Genomic DNA, 25,253 nt, shown 5'->3' with positions numbered 1-25,253 from the left:
AAGTATAATGACATCAGATTTGTATTACTGCAAGGTCTTTGCCTTACGATATAAAGTGCCTTGAGGCAACTGTTGTTGTGATTTGGAGCTATGTAAATAAATTGAACTGAATCGAACTGAATTGAATAGACAGAAATAGAAATAGACAGAATTAGTAAATCTTTTGTTTGTTTTTTACACAAATAGTCAGATATTTTCATTTTTTTTCTTTTCATGTGTGGGTTTGCTGCTTTCTGCATACAGAAACATCAATCTAAATACGTCCTCTTCAACTCCAGGGACTTATGATTGCATGTATAAAATAATATCTACTTGTTATTTATTTTATCTTATATGCCGTTATTGTTCATTGACAAACAGTACCACAGTGTTAGCATCATGAATTAGGTCAAAAAGGATATTCCCATCATTGGCCTAAAAATAAGTTAAAATGAACTAATACTAAATTACGTTAAAAAAAGAAAACATTTCTTTTTGTTCTTATCCCCCACAAAACAACAATCTAAACCCAAAGGGATAAGATGCTAATAATCCTCTACTTTCACCTCCCTCGCCTTAGAAAATACCAAAAAACCCTCTATTCATAATCATGTGTGTTTGTGCAGTTGCATCCTTTGGGTTTGGACTGAAAGGAGATGGGTGCATTCAATTGTCTGTATTTTTTCATACATCCATAACTATGGCAAAAGGCTTTTCCTGTTTGCAGTCTGCGTATGTGTGTGGGCATGCTCTCTCGCTCTCTTTCTACCTTTCATGTTCGTCCAGGCATGAAGCAATCCACTCCACACACACGCACGCTGCCTCAGGCCAACACACACACATATACACACATAGACACACATGCACGCACTCCGCATAGCCACATTGCCTGTGGCTACACATTTGGTCCAAGGAAGCTGTTTTTCACTCTTCAAGTTGTTTGTTTGAGTGAATTTTACACAACACCCTTGGCTTAACATCAAACACACACACACATGCATTCACAAAGACATGTGGAGGCACACATGCACACATTTTAGGGCCTGATTGTACGGATCTTTGCTCCTATGGGCATGGCATAATAATACCCAAGTCCTCACGCACACAATCACATAGTTTCTGGTTGCCTCTTTTTCTATTGAAGCAGCAGAGATGGTAAGAGGAAACATCCAAAACAGCCAGATCAGTCGGCTCACCTGCCAAAAACAGTATCCCATCCAATTATCCTGTAAATGTGTGTTTTTGTGTGTGTTTAAAAGCACATTCTGTATGTTTTACTGGTGGATGTGGATCCACCGTAAATCAAAGGACGGCACTGCAGGCGTCTGCTAGTTGATGCTTTTTGCAGTAATGTTGTGCAGTGATTTGGGAAAATTACAGTCCATCTCTGGGAATTTATGGTGTAAATGATCAGTAAAGGGTACACACTGTGCATCAACAAGGAATTTGTTTATTCTGAAACAAACATTTTGTGATTGCCTAATTCCAGTTTGGAGATATTGGGCTTGTAATGCTGGAAAAGTGGGATACCAGTTTGATCCTCACTTTCATCACATCTACATTTCTTCTGTCTGCATCGCTATCCTCATCGTCCTCCTTTTCGGCAGGACAGGAGGCAGAGAGGAGTGGACAGTAAAAGGAGATGACCCCTTGCTCTCTCTTCTGTTCTCTTGCTGTCTCTCTCTCTCCTCTCCTCTTGCTCTCTCAGCATTACAAAGCCCCTTGTCCACTTTGATTATTTACATTAACATGAGCAAGAAAAAGACTGCACTGTGTGTTTGCGTCACAAAAAAGGAGTTTGACCGAGTTTGTGTGTGTGTGCATGTGTGTTCAGCTGAGACGCAAGTTAACAACCAAACAGAGCAATGATTGTTGGGTCCTTGTATAACAACCAATGGTTTCCTTGTGCGACAAACCAGAGAGGAACCAGCATTTTCTGCCTGGCTGCCATGAGCGATGGCCCTGACATGGAGGGAGGAGGTGAAGGAAAGTGATAGTGTGTGTGTGTGTGTGTGTTTGTGTGTATGTGATCAAGAGGAGGCGGGAAGAATGGAAAGATATAGATGGATATATAAGGAGAAATGTGGCCAGTCTGCACTTGTTTTCCATTATCAAGTTTCCAAACTGTTCACAGAACAAACACAAACAGCATTAATTACTTGGCACACATTGTGGTGTACGTGCCACAAAGGGAGCGAGTCTGTGAATGTGTGTGCATGTATATTAAACAAAAGGAAGAAAGCTTATATGTGTGATGGAGAGGAAACAGAAAAAGGACAGTATTGTGGGAAAGTTTAAAAGATGTAGGGCAACACTTGCACATGGATGATCATAAGCAATTACAGACTCTTGTGCCAATTGGAACGCAAATCTTTCTCCATAATTGGTGCTTCCTTAACAATATCAGTGTTTTTCACACATAGACTTCATTGTTATTAATGGCTGCCAAAATATATTTGGCCAAACATTTTAGCATTTTTTTCATTCATCCGCAATTTTCTTCTTGAAAAGTAGACTTTTATTTTGAAAGTTCAGTAGGCACATACCTACTAGTTCTGGCCCACTGTATCCATCTCTGGTCTCTATGGTTTCCCAGTGTGTCTGTAATTGCATGCTGGTCAGATTGCTGTGGCAGAGATCCTCAATGTCATTCAGCTGCTTCACTAGTGAGTCTCTCATCTTGTGGTCTGAGAGGATCCAACTCCACTGCTTGGACTACAGCAGGTGATCTGCTCTCATGGAAATAATTTACTGTGGTGCACGGTAATATCCTGAAAATAAAAAAAAAATGCTCTTCAGTCCCAAAAGGGTTCTCTTGAAGATCAATTTTTTTAAACAAACACATTTATCCGTTCAGTCTGAAAAAGGGGATGAAATGAAAACAATGTAGCTTCACTTTTAACCTTTTAAACTAATAGAAATATTACACAATTGCTATATAATGTCTTATTTATTGTAACAAAATACCTCTGAATTTTGCTATAAGTTAAGGAATTGTTTACATATCTTTGAGTAAATTTGTAATTCATTAACAGCTACATCCAGTTCTGCGCTTAATATTGACCTCTGGTTCGCCTGTAGGGGTTCATATAAAAATAAATATACCAGCAAGACTCAGTAGAGTATTACAGTCTTAGTTTAAATTGACACCGTCGTGCCAATATTTTTCAGTCAAAGCTCACATTTAGAATCAAATTCCTCAATTAATTTCTTCTGGGAAGGAACGTGACAGGAATGCAGGCTAGTGTTGTTAGAGTATAGGCTTCCTGTGGTGCATAAGTAAATGTTATGGAAGTAATCAATGTTACTCTGAAGAGTAGATTATGCACTGCTGTTGTGTAGCCTTTGCATCATCGTGTCTAGGTCTTGGGCCTTGGGGATGGGCGTGCATGCTTCACTGATGCCCTCTTACATGTCTCCTCCCATGGCTTTGACATTAAAGGGTCCATCTTAGAATGAGTCCATGCTTGATAAAACAGGGTGTGATGCCCTAGAGCAATAAACCACATCCCCTCAAAATACACACACACACACATACATACATACCATGAAATGGACGTTATGGGGTCAGCTTCATGGCCAATATTCTTGAGGCAGTATTTTTTGTAATCTTTTCAGAATTTCTTGAAAGTTTCTCAGCTTTTCTTTCTGTAGACCTATTTAGTGACAGTCATTCAATTTATTTTTGCATTAGTTTGAACTGTTTACAAATAGTCAAAATTTTGGACTGCTTTCAAGGTCATGTATGTAGCTCAATTTTTTCTCAAACTAACTCAAAAATCGCCTTTTATTTTTACGTCACAATTTCCTGAAGGCTGCCAGAGAGTCATTCATGCACCGCTGTCCCCAAATCAATGGTCAGTCTTTCTGTCAAGGTCAGGGAACATTTTCTGCTAGCAAAAGCCAGCGTTTGTTGTCAGTTGCAGTAAAAGTGGTGGTGATATCTGTACAACACTGACAGGATACAAGTATATCTACTAACAGTGCAGGAAGTCCTTTTCTCAGTATGAGTCTGTTGTAGTCAAGAGAAGTCAGGTTCAGTTATATAGGCACAATACTGCATTTCCAGTTTTGTCTCCAGGGCTGTGCAGTATACAGTATACCTCTCCTCAGACCCTATATTTAGAAAATAATGTTACTTTATGTGGATTGGCCCTGCTAGTTCTTAATGTAAATTGTCTTTTTTTTAATAATAAACTTTCTTTAAGAGATTTTGTTTTCTTAATTTGGGACTTTATAGCTAACATGTCAATAGTTTGATTTTGATAACAGGCTTCCAGCTTTGTGCTGTTTTTAGTTGATGGGATTCTTATTTTTATTTTGCTTTTCAATCTCAATGTTGAATTTATGTGAGTGTGTCAAAGGATAGGCTCTGCTCTGAAATTCAAGGCCTTTCCTTTTTCTAAAGGAAAGTCTCTAGTTTCCAATGAACTGCAGGTCATGGTGTTCAGTCATCTTTTTGTGTAGTTATGTGTGTGTGTGTGTGTGTGTGTGTGTGTGTGTGTGTGTGTGTGTGTGTGTGTGTGTGGGTATATGCAACCAGCAAGCTTCCAATAGTCTGTCTGACCACAAAGTCTCAAACCAGCCCATTTAATAATAATAATAATAATAATAATAATAATTTATTTGTCCATTGACCTCTATAAATGCAGACAGAAGAAACACGAGAAGGAACACATTTAACAATGGTGTCTGGTGTCTAAGTGTGTGCGTGTATCTGTCTGTGTGTGTGTGCGTGCACGTGCCGAAGCCTGAGTAAGCCTGAGGCACTGCTCTGTAACCTGAATATGAGTCAGAAACTGGTTGGACTCACTTGCTTTTTAGGGCTTTGTCATTTAACAGTGGCCACACACATGCGCACACTCATTTGTCTATTAAAATGACACTCCCATGTAGGTAACTGGCCTCTCACTCCCAGGAGCTACTCCTTTGCTCCAAGACACACATAATCACACATACACACAATGACAGAAACATAAGGTTTTGCATAACTAGACTCTGGTGAGTAGTTGAATCAAGGTGAATGTATATTTTCCTCTAAATGGCTTCCAAATGTAGCCCATCTTTAAATCTTTTATCAAAAGCACAAAGTACACGACCGATAATGTTTCTACATGACTTTCTCTAAAACTCCTCTCTCTCTCTCTCTCTCTCTCTCTCTCTCTCTCTCTCTCTCTCTCACACACACACACACACACACACTGTTGCTCTGCCACACACACACTCACTCATACAGTATTTCCCTGTTGTGAAGTGTAATAACAGCTGTCCTCGGGCCAGTTACAGCCCTCGTAAAGAGACGACAACTCCCAAAACTCATTTAGCGCACGCACGCACACACACACACACACACACACACACACACACACACACATGCATAGGCGCATGCTGTGAACCCGCAGGAGAAGTGGAGGTCTCTTTAACATGCATTTTCCCCTCTCTCTCTCTCTCTCTCTCTCTCTCTCTCTCTCTCTCGCTTTGTCACTTTTTTCTGTCTTTATTTTTTCAGCCCCTAAGTAAGGTTTGACCACATTTCACAGCTGAAGGTGACAGCATACACACTCATATTCATGCACATTGTTCTCCTCAGCCTGTGACTGTCATTGGATGTTTATGAAGGATGGAGGGGGAAAGAGAAAAAGTTGTAGTGTTATTATATTACCAGTTTACTTTTTTCTACTTTGAAGAGTAAAAGTTCAAAATATTGATAAATTAATTGTAAAAATAAATAAATAAAAGGTTTACTGGTTTACTACAACTGGTATTAATATTGTGGTCTTGACCATAATTTATTAAGTTACAACAACTAGTTTCTACACACACTTTCTTACTTGAGTTAATTCCCTTTTTCCATATTAAATAAACTTCAAGTTTTACTTGAAATTCTAAATAATGTGTATTTTTTTCATTCTTGTCACTGCAGTGAGATGATTTTTTTCCACTCTTGCAAAAGTGATCTCGATCTTGGTAAATCCTGAAGCGTCCAAGCATCCTCACAAAAATAACTGCTGAGATTTGAGCATGGTTACCTAATGGTACACTGTAATTATTGAAGTTAAACAACAAATAGAAGAGAATTATTCTGAAATGTTTACATTCAGTATAGCTGGAACCAGGCATGTTGGTTGTGCACACAACATCAACTTGTGTCAAAGATGAACCACAGAGTTTAACCTGTAGTTCATTTACGCTGAATCAGTTGAGGAGTTTGTAAACTTGTAGCTTTTTCCCATGATTTGGTTTCCTTTCACACAGAGATAACTCAAAGCGAACCAAAACGCGTGACTACAAACCTCATGTCCCTCAGAGTAACAAAATTAATTGCAGGAAGAAGGTGGTGTTCTGGACTGTTGCCTAACATGGACAATTGACATTCATTTCACAGCTAGTTGTGTACTCTCAACATGTGTTTATGGCCAGTCTGTATACTCTGTATATCTGTCATACTCTGCTGCCTCTCAGAACGCAAAGCGTATCTGGCTTAAAGTGTTTAGCTCAAATGTGCAACTCCCTTGGTACCTGGGTCAGATCACTTTCTCACCATAAACAAATCATTCTGGAATTGGTTTGTTACTGGTCCTTCAGTGGGTCTCTGTGTGACTGTTTAAGTCCACACTTGAATGCAGTTACCATGCACATATCTGCAAACGCACCATTGGGAAACTAAATCAGAGTTGATTGTAAACAGACTAAACAGCACAGGTGTAAAGCACCCTAAGCTTAGGGCTGAACAAGGTTGTGATTGAGGCAGGAAGTTGTTTTTCGTTGGTGCTAAACCCAGCTTAGCACAGATGTCCGTGAGTCATAGCTGATCCAAAAGACTGTAAAGTAGCAAACAATTTACTCTTTATTTAGAAACTGGACATCAAAACTGGGTGAACCTGTTAAACTGTGCACACAACTATTGCAAGTATTACCGGTTGTATTTGAAACACATCTTTGGTCTTTAAATGTTCCCTTGTGGGTGCAACGGACAGTTTACATACCTTTGCAGATTATCTCTTGATGCTATGCATACGTTTGTCCAGAGATGAGGTTTGTTTTAAACAAGTATCAGTATTAAGATGCTTCTGTATTTGATTGTTGTTGTTGTCTATGAGGCCATCTTTCAAAATAACTCTCAGGCTGCGCTAAACAGAATTCCCCTTTAATATACACCTGTCTCTTGACATAAACATACTGATGACTGCGCATCCCATGCTGTAAATATTAGTCTGTGTTGATTTACATCTGTACACATGGCTTTGACAGTTGTGGCATACAGCTGTGGACCTGATAACATTCTCACATATCAGTTTTTAGCCTCAGCACAGCCATCTCGACACACAAACAGAAATGTGTAAAATGTGTTTTAGTCTCAGAACTAGGTGCTTTGGTAGTTGTCTGGCCTGTTAGCATGTTATTCCCAATTGTATGTCTTCCCTTTGTTTGGGTCTCTATGGTTTCCACTGCTGTGTAATGTGCTCTTTCTCTGTGCTGGCACTGAAAAGTAAATTTCCTCCAGGACAGTAAATGCTATCGTTAGGCATCTTTTGTTGTTCGACAGAACTGTGTCACAAGCACAGATAAAAGAGATTTTTTGACACATTATTTTTTTCTATATGAGATTTTTTTTCATATCTGATTTTTATTGGTTTCAGAAGTCCCAGAAACATTTTTCCAATTGTTATTTTAGGCGCCTTTTTTTCTCCTTTGAAGCTGGATATTTTAGAAGCTTTTTTTAAAAGTGTTTATTTGTTTGTCTGTCTTTTTCTTTCTCTCCGTCTCTGCCGGTCTCTCCAGTATTAGTGCTGTTTCAGGTTGTTCTTTGTGTGTCGTGGGTAGAACTGCTTTTTGTCCGACAGGCTGAACAACAGAAGTGCTTCTGCTGCACAAACGTAGGATAGGCTAAATCCGACCCGCCAGTCAGTCAGTCAGTAAATCAGTCAGCAAGCGTTTGAACCAGCTTGCTGGACAATTGGGGAAGTCAGCCAGGCAGTTCAGTGTGTCACCATCCACAGTGCTGACTTGCTAAGCTAGCTGCTTTAGATTAACCTGCTTATAGCTCTGGGTGTTTTTTTCTCAACTCACAGTTGAGTTTCCTTCTCTTCCTACTTGTCCACTTCTTTACCTCTTCCCTTCTTCTTCTTCCATGTACTTCACTTTTGTTTTTACTAAATTTCCTTCACCATCTGGATTTAGTTATCGTGTGTCCCTGTTAGAGTATGTGTATATGTGTGTGCATGTCTGTGGGGGTTGGTGTTTAATGTGTGTTTGTTCTGCTCTTATCTCATCCACACCAGACCTGCTTTCCAGTCCAAAACCTCAGCTGTGCCCTGATTGGCTTAAAAACAAACTGCATCCTGCCCACCCCTGTGATTGGGCCATTCAAATCACCTACAGTGGCTAAAGCATTATTTGATTGTATTCTCCTGGTAATTCATCAGTTAGTTATCAGGTAACGTCATGAATGCTTTAGTGGCACACTGTAATGACGGTTTGCTGGCTCTGGTGGCATGTGGATACATACAGGTGCAGAGTTGCTTGTGCTCTGCCCAAATGCAGCTGACTGACTGCCAGCAATCATTCTGACCCCATTCTGTCCGCTATTGATTCCTTTTCATTTCAGCCTCCTTTTGTATAACTCGATGGGAAATGTCCATCTAGGCTCAGTCTCATTGAGAAGTGTCATTGAGCTGTATAGTATAGTAAAACCTAGTAGTCATTAGATCTTATGAATAACAGATCACTCGCATCATGTTTAGAAACTTGGTGTGGAGTGCTGCAATAAATTATTAATTGCCTTCCGAATTTTTCCCCACTTTGAGTCATAATTTGGTTAAAGTTTATGCAGGCTTAGTGTCTACAGTGAATCATCCAGTCAGCATGTTTGAGGTCAAGTGTGTGGTGAAGGGTGGAGAGAGGGAACCAGTTGAGACTTGTTGTGTGAGGATCTTACTCAAAAGAAAAACTTCGAGCTGTACTTTAAAGTCTAAACTGAGCTCAACGCAGACTAAAAGTTTAATGATGACTCATTCAGACTGACACACGCTGATGTGGGATCTGATTGTGCCGATGGTTTATGGGTTAGTTTCTTTGTGACATTATTGGATACCAATGTCTAGAGTCATCCTAGCACTTAATTGCCAGTCGTAAAGCTTCTCAGTCGGTTTTTCAGAACTTCCTATTGCTACAAAAGAGGAAAAAAAAGTTGACCGGTCATGTTTGACAAAAAGCTGAAGTGTGTCAGTGTTCCCAGAGCACTATATATTTTTTTAATCAAATTGTTAAATGGGCACCTCGTGTACAAAACACTGCCAGAAAGAGACGGAAAGAAAGGGGTGGACAGGGAGACAGTAAATGGAGTAGTGGGTGTGGGGAGAAGTAAATGGGTGAACAAACACACAAAAAGGAGGGGATGGGTTAGCTTTCATGAGAACGAGTGAAATCTGACTCTCTTCTGGGCTTATGAGTGAACTCATTCACAGACAGGGAGGCGTGAAGAGGGAGGGAGGTAAAAAAGAGGTGAGGAGGATTTCCCAATTTTTTCCGGTGAACGACGAGCTCTCTGCTCCGTCTCTATCATCCCCCACCTTCGCTCCTGCCCTCTCCTTCTCCTGCCTTATCTGCCAGCCAGTCAATCAGCATGTGAAGTTACTTTAAATGTCAGCATTTGAATAGGAATAGAGATTAACGATGCTGAGATAGACACAGAGCCTAAGACTGAGAGCGCAGGAGAGCCAGGAGGGAGGTGAATATCATAAAGATAGTGTCTGTGGAAGACTTCGACCCCAGCTAACAGTGCGAACAGCTAGATGCAGACACACACACATACACTGTACTGCCCAGAAAAAGAAAAAAAGATATTCTCAAAGAAGTGTGTTTTACTTAAGGTGCAGGTATCATGTTGCCATCATGAGGGATTCAGACCTAAAGCTGCTTTCAAAAATCAACTACGGAAATTCTCGGGGGAATCTGACCAGAATGTTTTCAGGGTTTTTTAAAAGAATTCATGTCAGTGACATTCTCTTTATTGGAAATGCGATATTGGTACCTGATTAGAACATGCAGGAGCCAGTAAACAATTACTTACTAGCTTTGAATGCAGAAGACAGTTACCTGCACTATTTTGACTTTGGCACAAATCTCTGCAGTGATTAAGGACTGCTTACTTTTGCGGTCTATATATGACAGCATATTCGGTTTTCAGATGTTGGCCAGGCCCAAAAAACGCCCCAAAAATCCAACTATGTTGTCTTGGGAAGTTGCGATAAGTATTATTCATTATTTTATGGTGTCTCAAACGTAATAATGAACATGTTGATTGAAAAAAAAGCAGTTTAATAATCTGTAATGAAAGTCTTCTAGTGCTCAAATGATTGCATGAATAATCAAGAAGACATTATTTGCTCCAGCTTCTTCCATGTGAGTGTGCTGCAGGTTTTTTCTTGATTAATCACTCAATATTAAAGAGCTCAAAAACGACTGAAAAATATCTGACCAACAGTTCAAAACATAACCATGTTGTCACAGGTGAATGCCAACAAATATTTTCAGAAGGAAATAGAAAATACATTTAAGATGAGATAAAATCTTAAAAACCAAAACAGTAATTTTGGCATAAAAACATCAATTAAGTTGACTTTTGAGTAAAATCTCTAGTCTCCAATTACTGCCCAAACAGCACACCGTCACATACACGTATACACATGTCGAGATTAGACTTGACATCCTTTAATTCATATCAAGTGTGTACCTGCTTGCCCCAGGGCAATAATAAAAGCGTTTCCAGACAGTGTGATTCAACATCACAGAAAAAGAGCAGCAGAGTATTTTCCTTTTGAGACTGAAGCTTTTTAATGATAAGGTTGCCATGTGGAGCCAAATGATTTCCTTAATAAAGGGCAACTATATTAAAAAAAAAAAAGTTACTCTGTTCCTTTTCCTATTATGCTGTGTAACAGTGATACTGCGATGGCAGGTCATTAGTACGTTGTTCATGCCTCATTGTGTGCTGATAGTTCTTTTTGTTTGCACTTGTCCAAGCAGAGGAGTGTTTTCAGGAACAAATTGAACTTCCTTTGTCTCACGGCACAGCAGTGAGAGGCTCATTCACCAGCAAAAGTCTCTGTAATAACAACTTTACACAAAAAGCACTCAAAATGCAGAAAGCGTTTTACAGAATACAACTCTAAATTAGCATTTGGCTCTAGAGGTTATATTTACTTTTGCCGAAAATATATTCCATCCGCACATCATGCCGTGAAGGTTGTGCTTGCCTTTCACCAGCTGACCAAATCATCAGTTTGTGGGAAATAATGTGGCTTTTTGAAAACTGCTTGGGTTTGAATTTGAGCTGAATGCTAGCGTTAACCCCAAGAAAGGAGGGGTTTGGGGGGGAGGAGAAGATAGTCAGGGTTGGAAGGACAGACCTGCTCCTCACAGAAGGAAAAATACACATTTCTGTTTTACTGTTACTGTCAAAGGAAACTCCTGAATCAGCTGAACACACACAGACACCCAACTACACGCACACACCTACACACACATGCACACGCACTCACACACACGTCTCAGATTCAATTACAGCATTGTGAGATGAAGGAGAAAATTCTTCAGCCTTCAGCACTTCCAATTAAACTACTGCTCTGAGTTTGTGCATGCACGAGTGTCGGGCTGTGTGTGACGGTGTGCACATGCCTGTGTGTTGCTACACAAGTCGTGCGCGTTTGCGTGAGCGATTGCGCGTGCCACTGTGTATGTTTAACAGTCGAGGTGTGTGTATATGGGTCTCGGCTTTGATGGCGTCGCGCTGCGCTGCAAGGGCCACTGAACCGTGACGAGCCAGTGTGTGTGTGGTGTGTGTGTGTGTGTGTGTGTCAGTCTCTCTGATGTCACCTTGTATCATTTCAGGCTAATTTCACCTATTCTCAGAGAGGGTGAGAGAGAACAAGAGGCAGCGAGAGAACAAAAAAAGTAGAGAAGACACACAGAAAGTAAATGATAAGATACAACTTTATTAGTGTCCTTGAGGTGGTAAGCATCAGGGCTGCACAGTGCACACAGATTAAAAGCAACAAACAGGAATATACTTTATCATAGTGGAATACCAAAAACATGTTATAAAGGGTTTTTTGTATAACACTACAACATAGATGGTATGCTGCCTCTTTTGCATTAATTCCTCCTTTTACTTCAGCTTCTCTGGCACATTAGAGCTAAAAACTGAAAGCACTGTAGTGATTCATTGGTATGAAATGTGCCACAAAGCCACATGTGATTATAGATTCGGGTGAGCTAATGTAATTATTAACTGGACTAAGCCAAAATTGTGATGATTTGGTGGGAAACAGGATTACTGGTGGTTGGAATTGGTTTTTAATGATGTAAATGTAATTATTGTCCTTGAAAATAATAATTTCCATTTGTCGAATAGACAGTTCTCTTCTCTTCTCTTCTCTTCTCTTCTCTTCTCTTCTCTTCTCTTCTCTTCTGAATAGGGCTGGTGTGATTTCCGCCAAATTAATTTCTCTGTTTCTTTTTGAGCTTGTCTCTTCAACTTCCCTTCATATCTTTATACCCTTTCCCTCTGTTTCACCCTCTTTCACTCATGTTGTATTATCTCCTCTCTGGTGATAATATCTATCCCTGCAGACAGAAACAGAGCTCTTCTGATAAATACTAGACAGACTTAGTAGTGAGAGGGATAATCAAGACTTCTGTTGCACGTACATTGGAGAAAGAATGTATATTGTTTGTCTTAGTGAGAGCCAAGATACCACTTGAACTTCTAAGTCCTATACATTCCTGAGCAGATTTATGTTGCTTTATTTCAGCTTGTGATCAGAGGGTCACCTGATCTGTAGCGATGTTATGGCCCTCTGATCCGCTGAAATATAAAACAGGTAAGAAGATAGAAACAAAGTGCATACCTTGCATGCAGAACTCTGCACGTAAAACCAGCCTTATGTAGATCCTGATATGATACTATGTGATGTGACAGACCTTAAACCTTATATCTGTACATGAACAATGGCATTTATTGTACTGTTGTTTTGTCTTTAATTGTGGTTAAGTCCTCATTTCTTTACAAAATTAACACTGCCAAGTTTTAGAAACTTCCTAATATAAGAGCAACATATGTGTAGTTCACTACTTTATATTAAGTACATAAAATGAGTGCATTCAGTACTTGCTAAATGACGTGGTATTGTAATGGCACTGATAAAATGCTTTTAAGAGGTGTTGCCGGTACATAAACACTAGAGATGGTTCATTTTCCCTCATTGCTACATGGTTGTTAGGAAATAGGAAGGTGTTATAATATGTAAGCTGTATCTTTGTGCCAGTTTTAATTGCTCAACTTCTGATCTTCTGATCGTATCTGAGGAGCTGGCAGATATACAGAGATTTTTGCATAGTAAGATTCAGACATCCATCCATAGAGACAGCAGTCAAACAAAACCTGTCTGTAAGACTTTTGTAGAAATTGCAACATAGCCCAATGTTCAGTGGCATTGAAAATCCGCAAACATTTAGTTAGACATTTCAGACCGCATAGTTAGTTTTTGTATCATGCAGCCTTTTATAACAACTGATAACAACAACTTTCTAGTTGTTTATTGAATTGACACTATTAAATAAAACCAAGGCCACCCTGCACTGTTAAATTCTCACATTTTTCAGAGAAACTTTGTCAGCTGAGGATAAATTTGTTACAAGGACACTCGTATTGACTGATTTGATAATCATTTCTCTCTTGGTTTCTTTTGTCATAACAAGATTTCCTGAATTATCTTGAGAACATATTAAAAAAAACATCTCAGACCTTCATTTGATTTAAACATGTCCCTGAGACTTTTATCTGAGCAGACTTTAGCCGTTAGATATGATTTAATACTGCCTATTCTGCAGATCGGGTAGATCAAATTAAAGCAAAAGCTAATCAAACTGTCTATTGTTTCACGTTTTTGCCAATGCCAGCTAATAATCTCGATCTTAACTAGTAATTGAGAAATGGGCCTCTTCCTTTCAAGGGACCCCCTGGGGTCTGCCTGCACACGTGTTTTCAAACAGTTTTGGTCAAAGGACTTTTGTCTGATTCACCTTATAGAGGTGGAGGTCAATGCAAATCACCACAAAATGATTTTGAGTGACGGTGGCAGATGTTGTCTGATGCCATTCAACGGTCTTTTAGATAGTGGCTGTCCCATTTCCCTCTGCCTCTGTGTATCTCTGTGTGTAGGTGTGTGCGGTTTTGTTTCTCTCTCTGCCCTTGAGCCTTTATCAAGTCCTTCTAATTATTTTATTATGCAAATGAGTCACCATTATTTCATTAGCGAGGCAGCCAATCACAGAAGCTGATTATAAAGTGATTAGCATGCAGTTGGGTTCTCTTGCTCTCTCCGTGTCCTTGTGAATGGAGGAGAGGGTGGCAATAATGACCCATCTGGACACAAACTCATGCATATACATGTACTTTGAAAATTGTCAAAATAGTTACACAGTTTTATCGAGCAAACACATACAGAGTGTAGTAGTAAGATAGAAGCACACACAGTATTTCTAATCATAACAATTATATTCATTGTAAGCTGTTTTACAGCTGCCAGGTCAACGTGATCAGATCATGTCAACACGTAAAACACTAATCACAGTTATTACAGGGCACCCTTTGTTCAACTTATATATATATATATATATATATATATATATATATATTGACAACACTGCAGTGTGTAAAAAGCAAAGGGTTTTGAAAAGTACAAAATCAATCTCTTAATTTTTTTGTCAGGCCCTTCCTGAAGATTATTTTTGCAGTCCTGGTAAAGGCTGGGAAAAGCTTTTAGAGAAGCTTGAAAAGAAAACTGAGAATTATGGAAGGTGGCATGTCTTAAGCTTGGGATTAATTTTTTTTTTCATTCTTAATCAGAGGCAAAGACTGGAAAAAATAATTACCTGTGGGAAAAAATTAATATTTCAATATTTAATATGAAGTATTTCATATAATTCATTATAGCTAAGGATCCAAAATGTCAGAAATTGAGGTCATAGCTTCTTTAAATTTGGCATGTGTGGTGTTCCAGAGAACTCGCCAATCCTCGATTTCACAATCCAAGATGGCAACAGTGCCTTTCAGTTGTTTTATGATACAGTTCTAAGAGCTGCCATAGACTCAAATAGAAGAGGAAACAATATGATGTACAAAAAAAGGAGGACAATATTTGGGGACCGAGCAGTAATGATGAGAACGTGAAAGCTGGTCATTATTTGTGACAAAGCCAGCGATCCATATATTTCTGCTCCCCTCATCTTCTGTCTTTGAGCTTGTTTTGGTTTTCCAGTCAGCAGCTCAGCTGTTTTGTTTTCACTCTGAGTGAACTCATTGCTTTGTTTTTGGTCACGAGATTCAGCTGTTTCATCTGAAGATGCCGTAAACACCCAACATTCACAAACTGCTCAGCAACAAAAGGCAGACAAGCAGAAGTAGCGGCTAGCTGAAAATACTTTTAGCAGCTAAGAAGCCAGAGATTTCCCAGAGGGAAATGCTAACCAAAGTCAGAACTAAAAAGGAGAGTGAATATCAAATTTACATTCATCAGGGGGCCAGAAGTCGACTCGGAATAAATGATGATGTTGCTAACTATCTACTGAAGGGTAAACAGGCATCTGTTCACTAACAAGTTACCACATCAATTTAAAAGTTGATGCTATGCTGCCCTTATTACCCAAGAAATCAATTACTGCATGTTTAATTTCAGCATTTACCACTAGCAGAGCACACCAAACACAAAATAGAGGTCAGTAATTCTTGACATTTGACATTACGTTAAAGTATAAAAAAACAGATTGGCTCAAGTCCCTACAACATTTGAGCAAAAAATGGCTCATCATTTTGCTGCTGAGTGTTTCAGCTGAGGCAAAAGAGTAGTTCAAAGTCTGCTCATCTCATTATTGGCAACAAGGATTTGCTGTCAGATGCATGTGTCTGCTGATGTGTGTGTTGGTTTAGGTTGGCAGGACATTTAGGAAAGGGAGAAGTGTTAACTGAGAACGTGGGCGGGTTAGCGTGAGGTTTGTGTATGTGCAGACACTTTCGCACATATTTAGTTTTTGCAGGCCCCTTTTCAGCGCGTACACACAAAAACAGACATTTTGTTTAGTATGTTACCGTCTCGTGCGCGTGTGAGTGAGTGAATATCTTTCAGAGGTGTGCAAACAAGGACAGAGAAGTGCTCTCCAACTGAAAATGTTGATTTAATATGGCCTGTAAAGCTGAATTTAAAACTAGGACATTTTTTCTTCACTGCTAAGCCAAGGTAAAATACCTCTTGTACCACGGCTTGTATCAGAGCCGAGTGGAATGCTGGGCATTTATGTGTACACAATTAAAAACTCATGAAACACATTTAAAACACAGCTTGTTTAAATCAAATGCTTCTGTACTCAAAGGTAGAAATTCCACAGAAGAACCTGAATAAAGCTGCTATTGTACGTTCTCTGTAGTGTCAGTGAATAAAAGAAGGGCTACACAAACGCTGTAGCAGGTAAACCAAGGCTAAGTGCATCTGCAGTGTCACAACGTAGCAGTGTATGATATATAGAAAACTGACAAAACAAGCTATTACACAGATTTCATTTATTCATTGTAGTTTCCAGTCAAAAGAATTACTGAGATACATAGTATAGAGTAATAACTACACAAAGAAACTGCGGGAAAGAAGCTGTGTTTCTGATTTTTGTCACTCAGCTTTGATAAAACAGGAAGTTATTTTCCAGACCACACTGTATGGAGGCAGTCAGGGACAGCAAACACACTTACACTTCGCTTTACAGATCAACATTTTCTTCTTCTCCAGTCCATTTGTGTAACTTGTTATGTGTGATGTATGGCACTGGGTGTTTAGTTCTTTATTTGTTCAGTGTTCGGTTTGAATGCATGCAGGTTTGTAGATGTGGGATACTTCCATGCACGTAAAAACACATTTTTAACACATGCAGAGAAAGTTACATGACAGCAAGATGCAAACTGACTCGCACACTGCGGAAGACAGGAGTTTTACATAAACAAACACACAAATGCTGTGCACGACAACAAAGAGTTTCTATATCTAATTTAATGTATAGTAGTAGTAGTTTTTTTTTTATTGTGCTGTGCTGTGTGTGCACATGTCCCTGCATGTTTTTGCACAGTGACTGGAGGTGACTTGCCATGACAAAGACTTAATTGAACTGAATGGGAGTGAACTGAACTGCACGAAGAGAGGTTGGTTTAAAGAATGATGCCGAGAGGAATGTGATCCAGTGCCTCGCCAAGGCTGTGAGTCACATCCAGCCGTGCAGCCAGCAGTTGAAGACAGTCGCTTAGTTTGATGTTAACTTGTTTCTCCTCCGGCGGCGGCTGTCACCTCTTGGTATGCCTCTGTAGCGGGAGCTCAGATCAGTGGGGTATCTGAGGGCCTGTCGTTCTGCTCTCCATCACAGCCACCACAGTTTGCTCTAGGACACAGGTAGCAAAGCTGTACCGCTAACTGAAGGCTAGGAGATTTATGTAGCTGGCAGTCCTGGTTGCTGATAGTGCTTCATGGTGGCTTGCTCACTCATTCCTTCTTCCTTTGTGTATTTATTTTGTAGTATAGTGATTTGAATATAAATATGCTATTATACTTCATGAAATTGAGGTTTTAAAATAAGGTTAAATCTTGCCTAAACAAAGTCATTGTCAAGTGATAATCAAGGCAAACAGTGGCTGCTTTTTATAAATGATATTTAAGATCTTTTTAAATGCTACAGTATTTGTTTCCGAGCGCCTACTAACATTTTAATTACAAACAGTTTTGTTTCATCATAAGTTAACGTGAATATAGATGTCTAACTTAATAAATGTATTGTGATTTCATTTTTCATAGTAGACTTTATCCATCTCAACAGTGGGAAATAAAAAAAAGGGCACAAAGGACACGTCTCTGTGACCACTAACTACCAGAGACTTGAATCAGATGGCATTTTGGCTTTTCTTAGCCACGTCTCTTCTGGCCATTTTATTAACACAAGCTGCGCATAACTGCTAGGCCAATGAATCAGATAGCAAGTAGTAGCCTGAATGCTGTTCCTATCAGCAATATAGCCAGAACAAACTGCATATCATTTTAAGTTGATTGGTTCAGTTAGCTGTCAGGGACAAGTGATGTCTATCTGTGTTAGAGCAACTTCCTGTTTAGGCGGAGCCAGAGGCGGTCAGCTCACACATGGTTGTCCCAAGGCTGTGGCGATGGGCTCAGATGATCAGCTGAAGGCTCTGCTGGCTGAGTCAGAGGTGATCCTAAGTGGCCCTGAGTGATAAGTGTCGGAGCTCAGACTTTGGTGGTTTTTTAATGAGCTGAGACAACCGCACACATATAAAAAAGCACAAAAGAAAGGTTTGAAACATGACTCAAAGTCAAGTTTAAAAAAATGTGTTCGCTTACTCAGTCAAGGCAACAAACTTCATCTTTGTCTTTTTGTAAATTTAACTACGTTTTGTTGTTTCTCTTTTCTGCAGGAAGTTGTACATTTGATGAGGGCTTCTCTCAGTGTGACTACCAACAAGATCCTTACGATGACTTTGACTGGACGCACATCAACACCCAGGAATTGCCATATGTCTCACCACACCTGCCACAAGGTGAAGCTCAAATTCCTTTCCCCTCATGTTTGTCATCTCCTACTTCATCACCTCAAAGTGTGGAAAGCAGCTTATTGTTTAATGCAGTTTGAAGTGCTTGAGCTCTTTTTCGAGTTTCACCATTTTTTAGATGTAATTTCTTCTTATTACTGCAGCACATTTATTATGCAGGATTATTACTGCTCTGCTATATCCCAACTATATCCGTCAACGTCTGATAATCACATCGTGTATATGCTGAACTATGAACAGCGGTTTGCAACTTTTGGTTGTTGTTTTTTTTTGGTTGCTTTCCCCTAAAAAATGTTTCACTGAGTTGTTAGCAGCTACATTTTTTGTCTAATTTTCTCAGGTGGTTTCATTTAAACAACTATACAAGCCTAATTCTGATGCAGAATTACCCAATATTTCAAAAAAGCAAAAATAATTTTGCAGAGCAGCTTTTTCCCCTCTCAATTAATCATTCCATGAGCCTGCAGATGTAGTTTGCTCCCTTTTGGAGGGGGTCAGCCCCTAGGCTGGGAATAACTGGACTAAATGACCGAAGCGTATGCAGTATAAAACTAGCTCTACCTCGGGCAGCTGCCGCAGCAAAATGCTTCTTACATATTGATGCATCGGTGTTCTGCAGATCACATACTTTCATTTTGATGCTTTAAGTTTATTTTGCTGATAATACTAGTTTTGTACTCTGGCTGAAGTAGGAGCTGATTGACTGACTTTTACTTTAATGGAATATGTATATATCACTGTACAAGTTCTTGGTGCTTTTTCCTCTCCTCTCCTCTCCTCTCTAATCAGTTGTTTTTTTTCTTCATGATGATGATGAAGGGGAAATTAAATCTTTCTGCCTCAGGGCTGAGGGTCTAATTAACAGAATATGAGGTCATTAATCAACGGCAGGGAACAGGGAAGGTTGCCTGCTTTACAATGTTAAAACCAAAATGTTATAACAGTAACCAGCTATGCAATGTTGAAATGGTAACTAGCTTTACAAAAAACCACAGAGTAAGAATGTCAAGTGGAAGTATGAACCTAACCACATTAAGGAAACTGTGTTGCAGTGTAGCACCACAAACATAGTTTGCTTCTCAGCATTGTTTCTCCTTTCCTTTCCTTGTCTTTTTGATCTCACATTACCTTGATTCTTTTCACCCTCTTCTCTTACCACTTCTTTCCTCTGACCTCTCCTCTTCCTCTGTTGTGGAAGATTAGGATTTTGTTTCCATGACAATGCAGTGCTGGTATTTATCTCTCAGACTTATCTTCATGACAACCCAGGCTCGCTGACATTTAGAGAAAGGTTCATTTAAAAGTCGACTTTTTACAATTTTCACACACAAAGACCCACTTTGTGTGTCGTGCATGTGTGGTCTTGCATGTAATTAAGCACTGACACAAGAGTGTGGTGCCCAGTGGTACAAAGCCAAAGTCTATCATTTAGCATTATTAATACCAAGTGGTGTCACTGTGCTGAGAGGGCAGCGTTGGCAGCCTGAAGAGGTTAAATACCTTGCCTAAGAGTGCAGAGGTAATGGCTGCAATTAACATAGCATTAATGGCTGTTGAAGCTAGTGGAACGAGCAGGGGCATGGGGATGGCAGAGCAGGTTAATGGTTTGGAGATGTTGGTTGCTAAAGGGGAGGTTCAGAGCCTTGCCTAAAGGTATGGGAGCATGAACTGACATTTGATGTGTTAATAATGCCAGTGGGGTGTGGAACAGTGGTGCAGTGGATGGAAAACGAGGTTGCTAGAGGGGATTACAGATGCAGCACTTGGCTAGGTTTCTTTTTGGAAGGAGTTAAGGGAAATGGGTGAGGGGTTGAGTTAGTTGCTTAAGTGCCATGCCCAGGGAAACTTTAGTAATGTCTATTATTAGAATAGTTTTCTCAAGCTATCCTAGCCACCAGTAATTTAATACTCTGGTCTGGCTAACTACAATCTCCCTGAGGGCATGGCTTGATTTAAGAGGAGTGGCATTAAAGTCTTTTGGGTTCTGACCCCTGAAAACAAAGGAATACCAATCCCATTATTTGGGGAGTTGTTAAGAGTTCCCAAAGAGCTTTGGGAGTGACTTTTTTCACTGATTAGTACATCAGGGGGTTTATTTTGTCAAAGGTAAGGGCAGAATAAAAGGAGTCATCTACTAGGGGAGTTACACAGAATCCTTTTAGAGTTATAGCAGTGACAAAAATGATACTTTTGTTCCTTATAACCCACAATGATTTGTGCCAGTTGCTAATCACCATTTGTGCTTATGGCAGTACTGACATTGCAGGGACAGTTTGGCAGTGTTTGTAATAAGAGATAAAACTCTTCTATGTAATGTCTCCGGGGGTCACTGTTGGCACTAGTCACCATGGCAGGGTCTACAAGCTACTCTGGCAATGTGCATTGTGCCAGTTGAACATTCATGGGCAGGGGCCCTGTGGCTCAGTGGACTAAAGCAGATACTCTTGACTCATAATGTTGTCAGCCAGTACCACTCAAAACCTATTTGGCATGCCATTCTCTCCATGTCTCTCATGTTTATCAGTGTGTGCTATCTAATAAGGAGGGGAGGCATTTAAAATGCACCAAAGCTGGTCTCATGTGCACTAAATGTTTTAATAATGATCAAATAATGAAGAAGGCAGCAACACCGTTATAAAATACTTAAAATGACCAATAAATCCAACCTTTATGACACAGTTCCTACAAGACGTGAGTGTTAACCTTCACAAAAGTAGTATGCAGTTTAATTAAAAATTATAACAATATGGGGACATTTTTAAAGCAACAAATTAAGATAGAAGTGCTAATTAAATTTCAGAATTATAAGGCAATGCATAAGGTGTCAGTAAAATAATGAATTATAGTCAGAAAAGGGAGTGGAAATGTAATTTCCACTGTTGCTTATATGTATAGAAAACTGAGCATGGCCTCTGGAGATGCAAGCTGTGTCTTGAAGTGAAAAGAAAAAATGAAATTAACTCCATGTTTGACTCCAGGCTACATAATCTGTAGTCTGTGCAGTGATCTTCCTTCCTATGAATGAAGAGCATGTGTTACTGTGGAAGGGTATTTGACATCTCACGCATCTTGATTGGCGCCTTAAAATGCTAAAAATGAAAATACCCCATTAGCTGTTATTCCAGCAGCTAGCTGTTATTGTTTTGCTGGAGAATACTGTCCCCAGTCTGCCCTGCTACTGTTGTTCTTGTTGCGACATATCTGGGGCTCAAGGCTATCACAGCGGTATTTTAGTCTCATCTTTAATTATCTTGTGTCATTACCCTTTTACCGGCCATTTTAGACTTTAGCCATTCAAAAGAATCAGCCATTTTAAAAACAAACCTCAAGTGTCAGATGTTCTTGGCATCATAAGGTGCTTGCTTAGCATGGGTGTAGCGGTGTAGCATCAGTTTTGTGTGCAGTGAGTCTTTCATTATTACTCATGTTTTCAAATGCAGCTTTTGTGCCAGGTTAGGTCTTGTCATTGTTCTGGTGTAATCGACTGATATTCATGTGGTTTCTAAAATATATGTTGGAATTATTTCAGTAAACAGACACTGTTGTCACATATTACTCAGCTGTTTTCAACCTATACTAAATCCTTTTCCTGTTATATTTTTGTAGCAAGCAGCGCTTTGATTAGCTGAAGTGCTAAAGGTTATATTTTGCAACATTGCTTGTGTTGTGACATATCTGGGTCTCTGACTGATAGGAGTATTTTTAGCTGGCACATCATCTTGGCAGCCATCTTAAAGGCTCTTTTTTTCAAGTCACCATCTTAGCGTCAGTGGCACAAATGAAAAAAACTAAATAAAGGGAGTGATGTCCATTATATGTTCATTTTGCAGCAGATTTAGATAGAGAGGAAATCGGTGCCGGCCTTGTTTTGTTTCCAGTCTGATTGGCTGTAGTCCAGTTTGGCTGGAGTCATTTTGGGTTTTGTTTGTGACATTCAGAACCAAGAAGTGAGATTATTCTAATACCTGCATGGCAGAAAAAAGCGCAGAGATAAAAAGAAAAGAACAGCCAAAACGATAACTGGGGTACTGAGAAGCTGATGTGCATGTGTGTGCATGTGTATGCATGTGCGCACACATGTCCGTGTCTCCACATGTTTGTGTGCATCCGTTCAAAGCCTGTTATGTTCTGCTCCATTCTGCAGAGAGATGTGTTTTCTCACAGTAGATTAGCTAAACAATAAGTGATAAGCGCTATTGTCTAGAAACCATTATATAGTACATATTATGTATAGTCTAATATGCAAATACAATTAACCAGGGGCATTTTATAGAATGTAGGGTTTTATCCAATTTGACTTTATTTAATTGTATTTAATTCTATACTGTCCTATTCTATTCTATTCTATTCTATTCTATTCTATTCTATTCTATTCTATTTAGGATTACATCTGCAAATGAATTAATTTCAATAGCCAAGTATTTCAAACCCAAAGATATCCAATTTATGATAATATACATTTTTCTTCATAGGTGATTAATACGAATTGCATATTCAAAACAAATATAACAATATACGTTTCAAGGAATTAGACTTAATCGTTACCATGGGATCGTTTCTCTGAATTTGTGATGAGCTAATGTGAGATTGTGAGATTAAACATCATGCAGAGCAGGATCACATTTTATCATATTTCATTGCATCAACATCTGGTTCGGGTCTGAGCTGATTACTAGAACATCTGGAAGGACAGTTTGTCTGTCCTGTTGGTACAGCCAGATTATTCCCTTCAGTCAGCTGTAATGGTGTATCATGCTGTCATGGTATAGTACTCAGTAGGCTAGTGAAGTACCTGAAGTATATTTATTCTTGGCTTGCTGATGTTGTAGAGAATGAAACATTTCTCCAGTGTGCCATTGTGTTAGCATAACAAAAGTAACTGATTTGTGTGTGAATTCGGTGTTGAAGGGGCCAGAATAAAGTAAACAACAGAAGTGAAAACAGAGAAGCATCGCCCAGAGAACTGCTAGGAAATCAAATCAACCACTAATCATGAAATCAGAGTGCGAAATCTATTGTGACAATTTGGAGGTTCCAGTTCCTCAAATGGGGATACAGCAGAGTTTGTTTCCTGCCATAAAAGCATTGTCTAGTCACTTATGTATATTAAAAAGTGGTGCATCATTTATCCATTCTTCTTCCAGGTATTGCTCTGGTTTCTTGTGAAGAAGCTGCAGACATTTAGTTTCCTCTTTATGCGTCATTCCAATTGTTGCACATCTTCCAATTATTATTATTTGTTTCCAACCTTGTGCCAGGTCACTTTTATAGACTCGTTCAGCTGAATGTACTGCTGCAGTTTCTCCGTTATTTCTAAAAGGACTGCTGAGTAGAAGGTAACTTCTACAGGGGAGTATTATTAGAACAAACAAAAAACAGTGCAAAATATTATTTTAAAGTTTCTAAATACTTTAGACTGTTATAACCTTGTACAGAAGCGGTTGGATGCTCATGTAGGTACATACAGCCCACTCTTTGGCAAATGCAGTCATAGTTTCACTGTCTACACACTAACTAGCCCCTCAGAGGGCATCCTTGCTAGTCTGTTCAAGCACTGAATTTTTGAAGGTATGTGTTGGCACAAGCACACGCAGCTGCAAACAAAATGAGCAATTCATTGCTCTTGATCCGGTCAGATTTAAAATTGCTGCATTGTTTGCTTTCCAACTGTGGTTAAAGTCCTATGTTTCTTTCCTTTCACGCAGGTTCCTACATGTATGTTGACGTCTCGCAGTATGATGTTGGAGAAAAAGCCAGGTTTCAGCTGCCAGTCATGAAGGAGAATGATACTCACTGTATCGACTTCAACTATCTCCTCAGTAGCCCCGATGGCTCCAGCCCTGGCACGCTCAACGTCCTGGTGAAGGTACTGAGATCCGATCTAGTAGAGTAGATTGGATATGTAGTAGTTAATTGTCTTAAGGGACCCCATGATGCTCATTCCCAACTACCTCTTATTATTTCTGAGCCAGTGCGACTTTGCATGATTCACAGTTTAAAATAATCCTTTTTTATCTTATACTGGGTCTTGGCGCAGCCCGTTGTTTTAGCTGGGATCTGAAACTATCTGAGCATTACTGGCCCTCATAATAAGTTTTAACGGCAGATGTGTACCTGAGAGAGCCCGTTGATGTTGTAAGCCCTCTCTGACATCATCCAGATATAAGAGTAAAAAATAAAGTGCTAGCAAAACTGCTAGTTTAAAGTAACTCAGGGACAGAGCTGTTAGCTCACATGGATTACCTGTACATATGGTGACATCATTATTTGCAACTTTGGCCATGTTTATGCCCAGCTATGTAGAGTTAATATGTACCAGAAAACAGAAAAACATAGTAGACCTCAATTAACTGACGGTTATATTTATTTGGATTTTTCTAATTAGTAAACAAACCAGCTGAATCAAGACCAAATGTACACCTCCACCAGCCACTATACAGCAGTGTACATTCTCTGAGGCTACATATTATAGAGCCCAAGCTGGATTGCATTATTCTAAATTAATTAAAGGAGTTTGTTTGTCACAAAAGCAGATGGTGACCAAAGCCTCTCCATTTAAAACAAAACAGGACAGAAGAAAACAAAGCAAAAGAATACTAGATTTATTGGAAATTCTTGG

At 39.4% G+C, this 25,253-nt stretch overlaps 1 protein-coding gene across 21 annotated transcripts in view; it reads left to right on the top strand.

Moving 5' to 3' along the window:
• Positions 1 to 25,253, top strand: part of ptprk (protein tyrosine phosphatase receptor type K) — a 105,787-nt gene that overhangs the window by 24,641 nt on the left and 55,893 nt on the right. For all 21 annotated transcript variants that reach the window (XM_085248074.1, XM_085248088.1, XM_085248087.1 and 18 more), the window contains 2 exons: positions 18,500 to 18,622; positions 24,340 to 24,500. In XM_085248074.1, the coding sequence (XP_085104200.1) occupies positions 18,500 to 18,622; positions 24,340 to 24,500 (284 nt within the window). The remainder of the gene's footprint in view (positions 1 to 18,499; positions 18,623 to 24,339; positions 24,501 to 25,253) is intronic.

Source organism: Mchenga conophoros, linkage group LG15, assembly GCF_057382185.1.
Source record: "Mchenga conophoros isolate Kocher_MC1m ecotype Shallow Benthic linkage group LG15, M_conophoros_male_GT1.1, whole genome shotgun sequence".
NCBI lineage: Eukaryota > Metazoa > Chordata > Actinopteri > Cichliformes > Cichlidae > Mchenga > Mchenga conophoros.
This window is presented reverse-complemented; position numbering and strand designations above follow the sequence as displayed.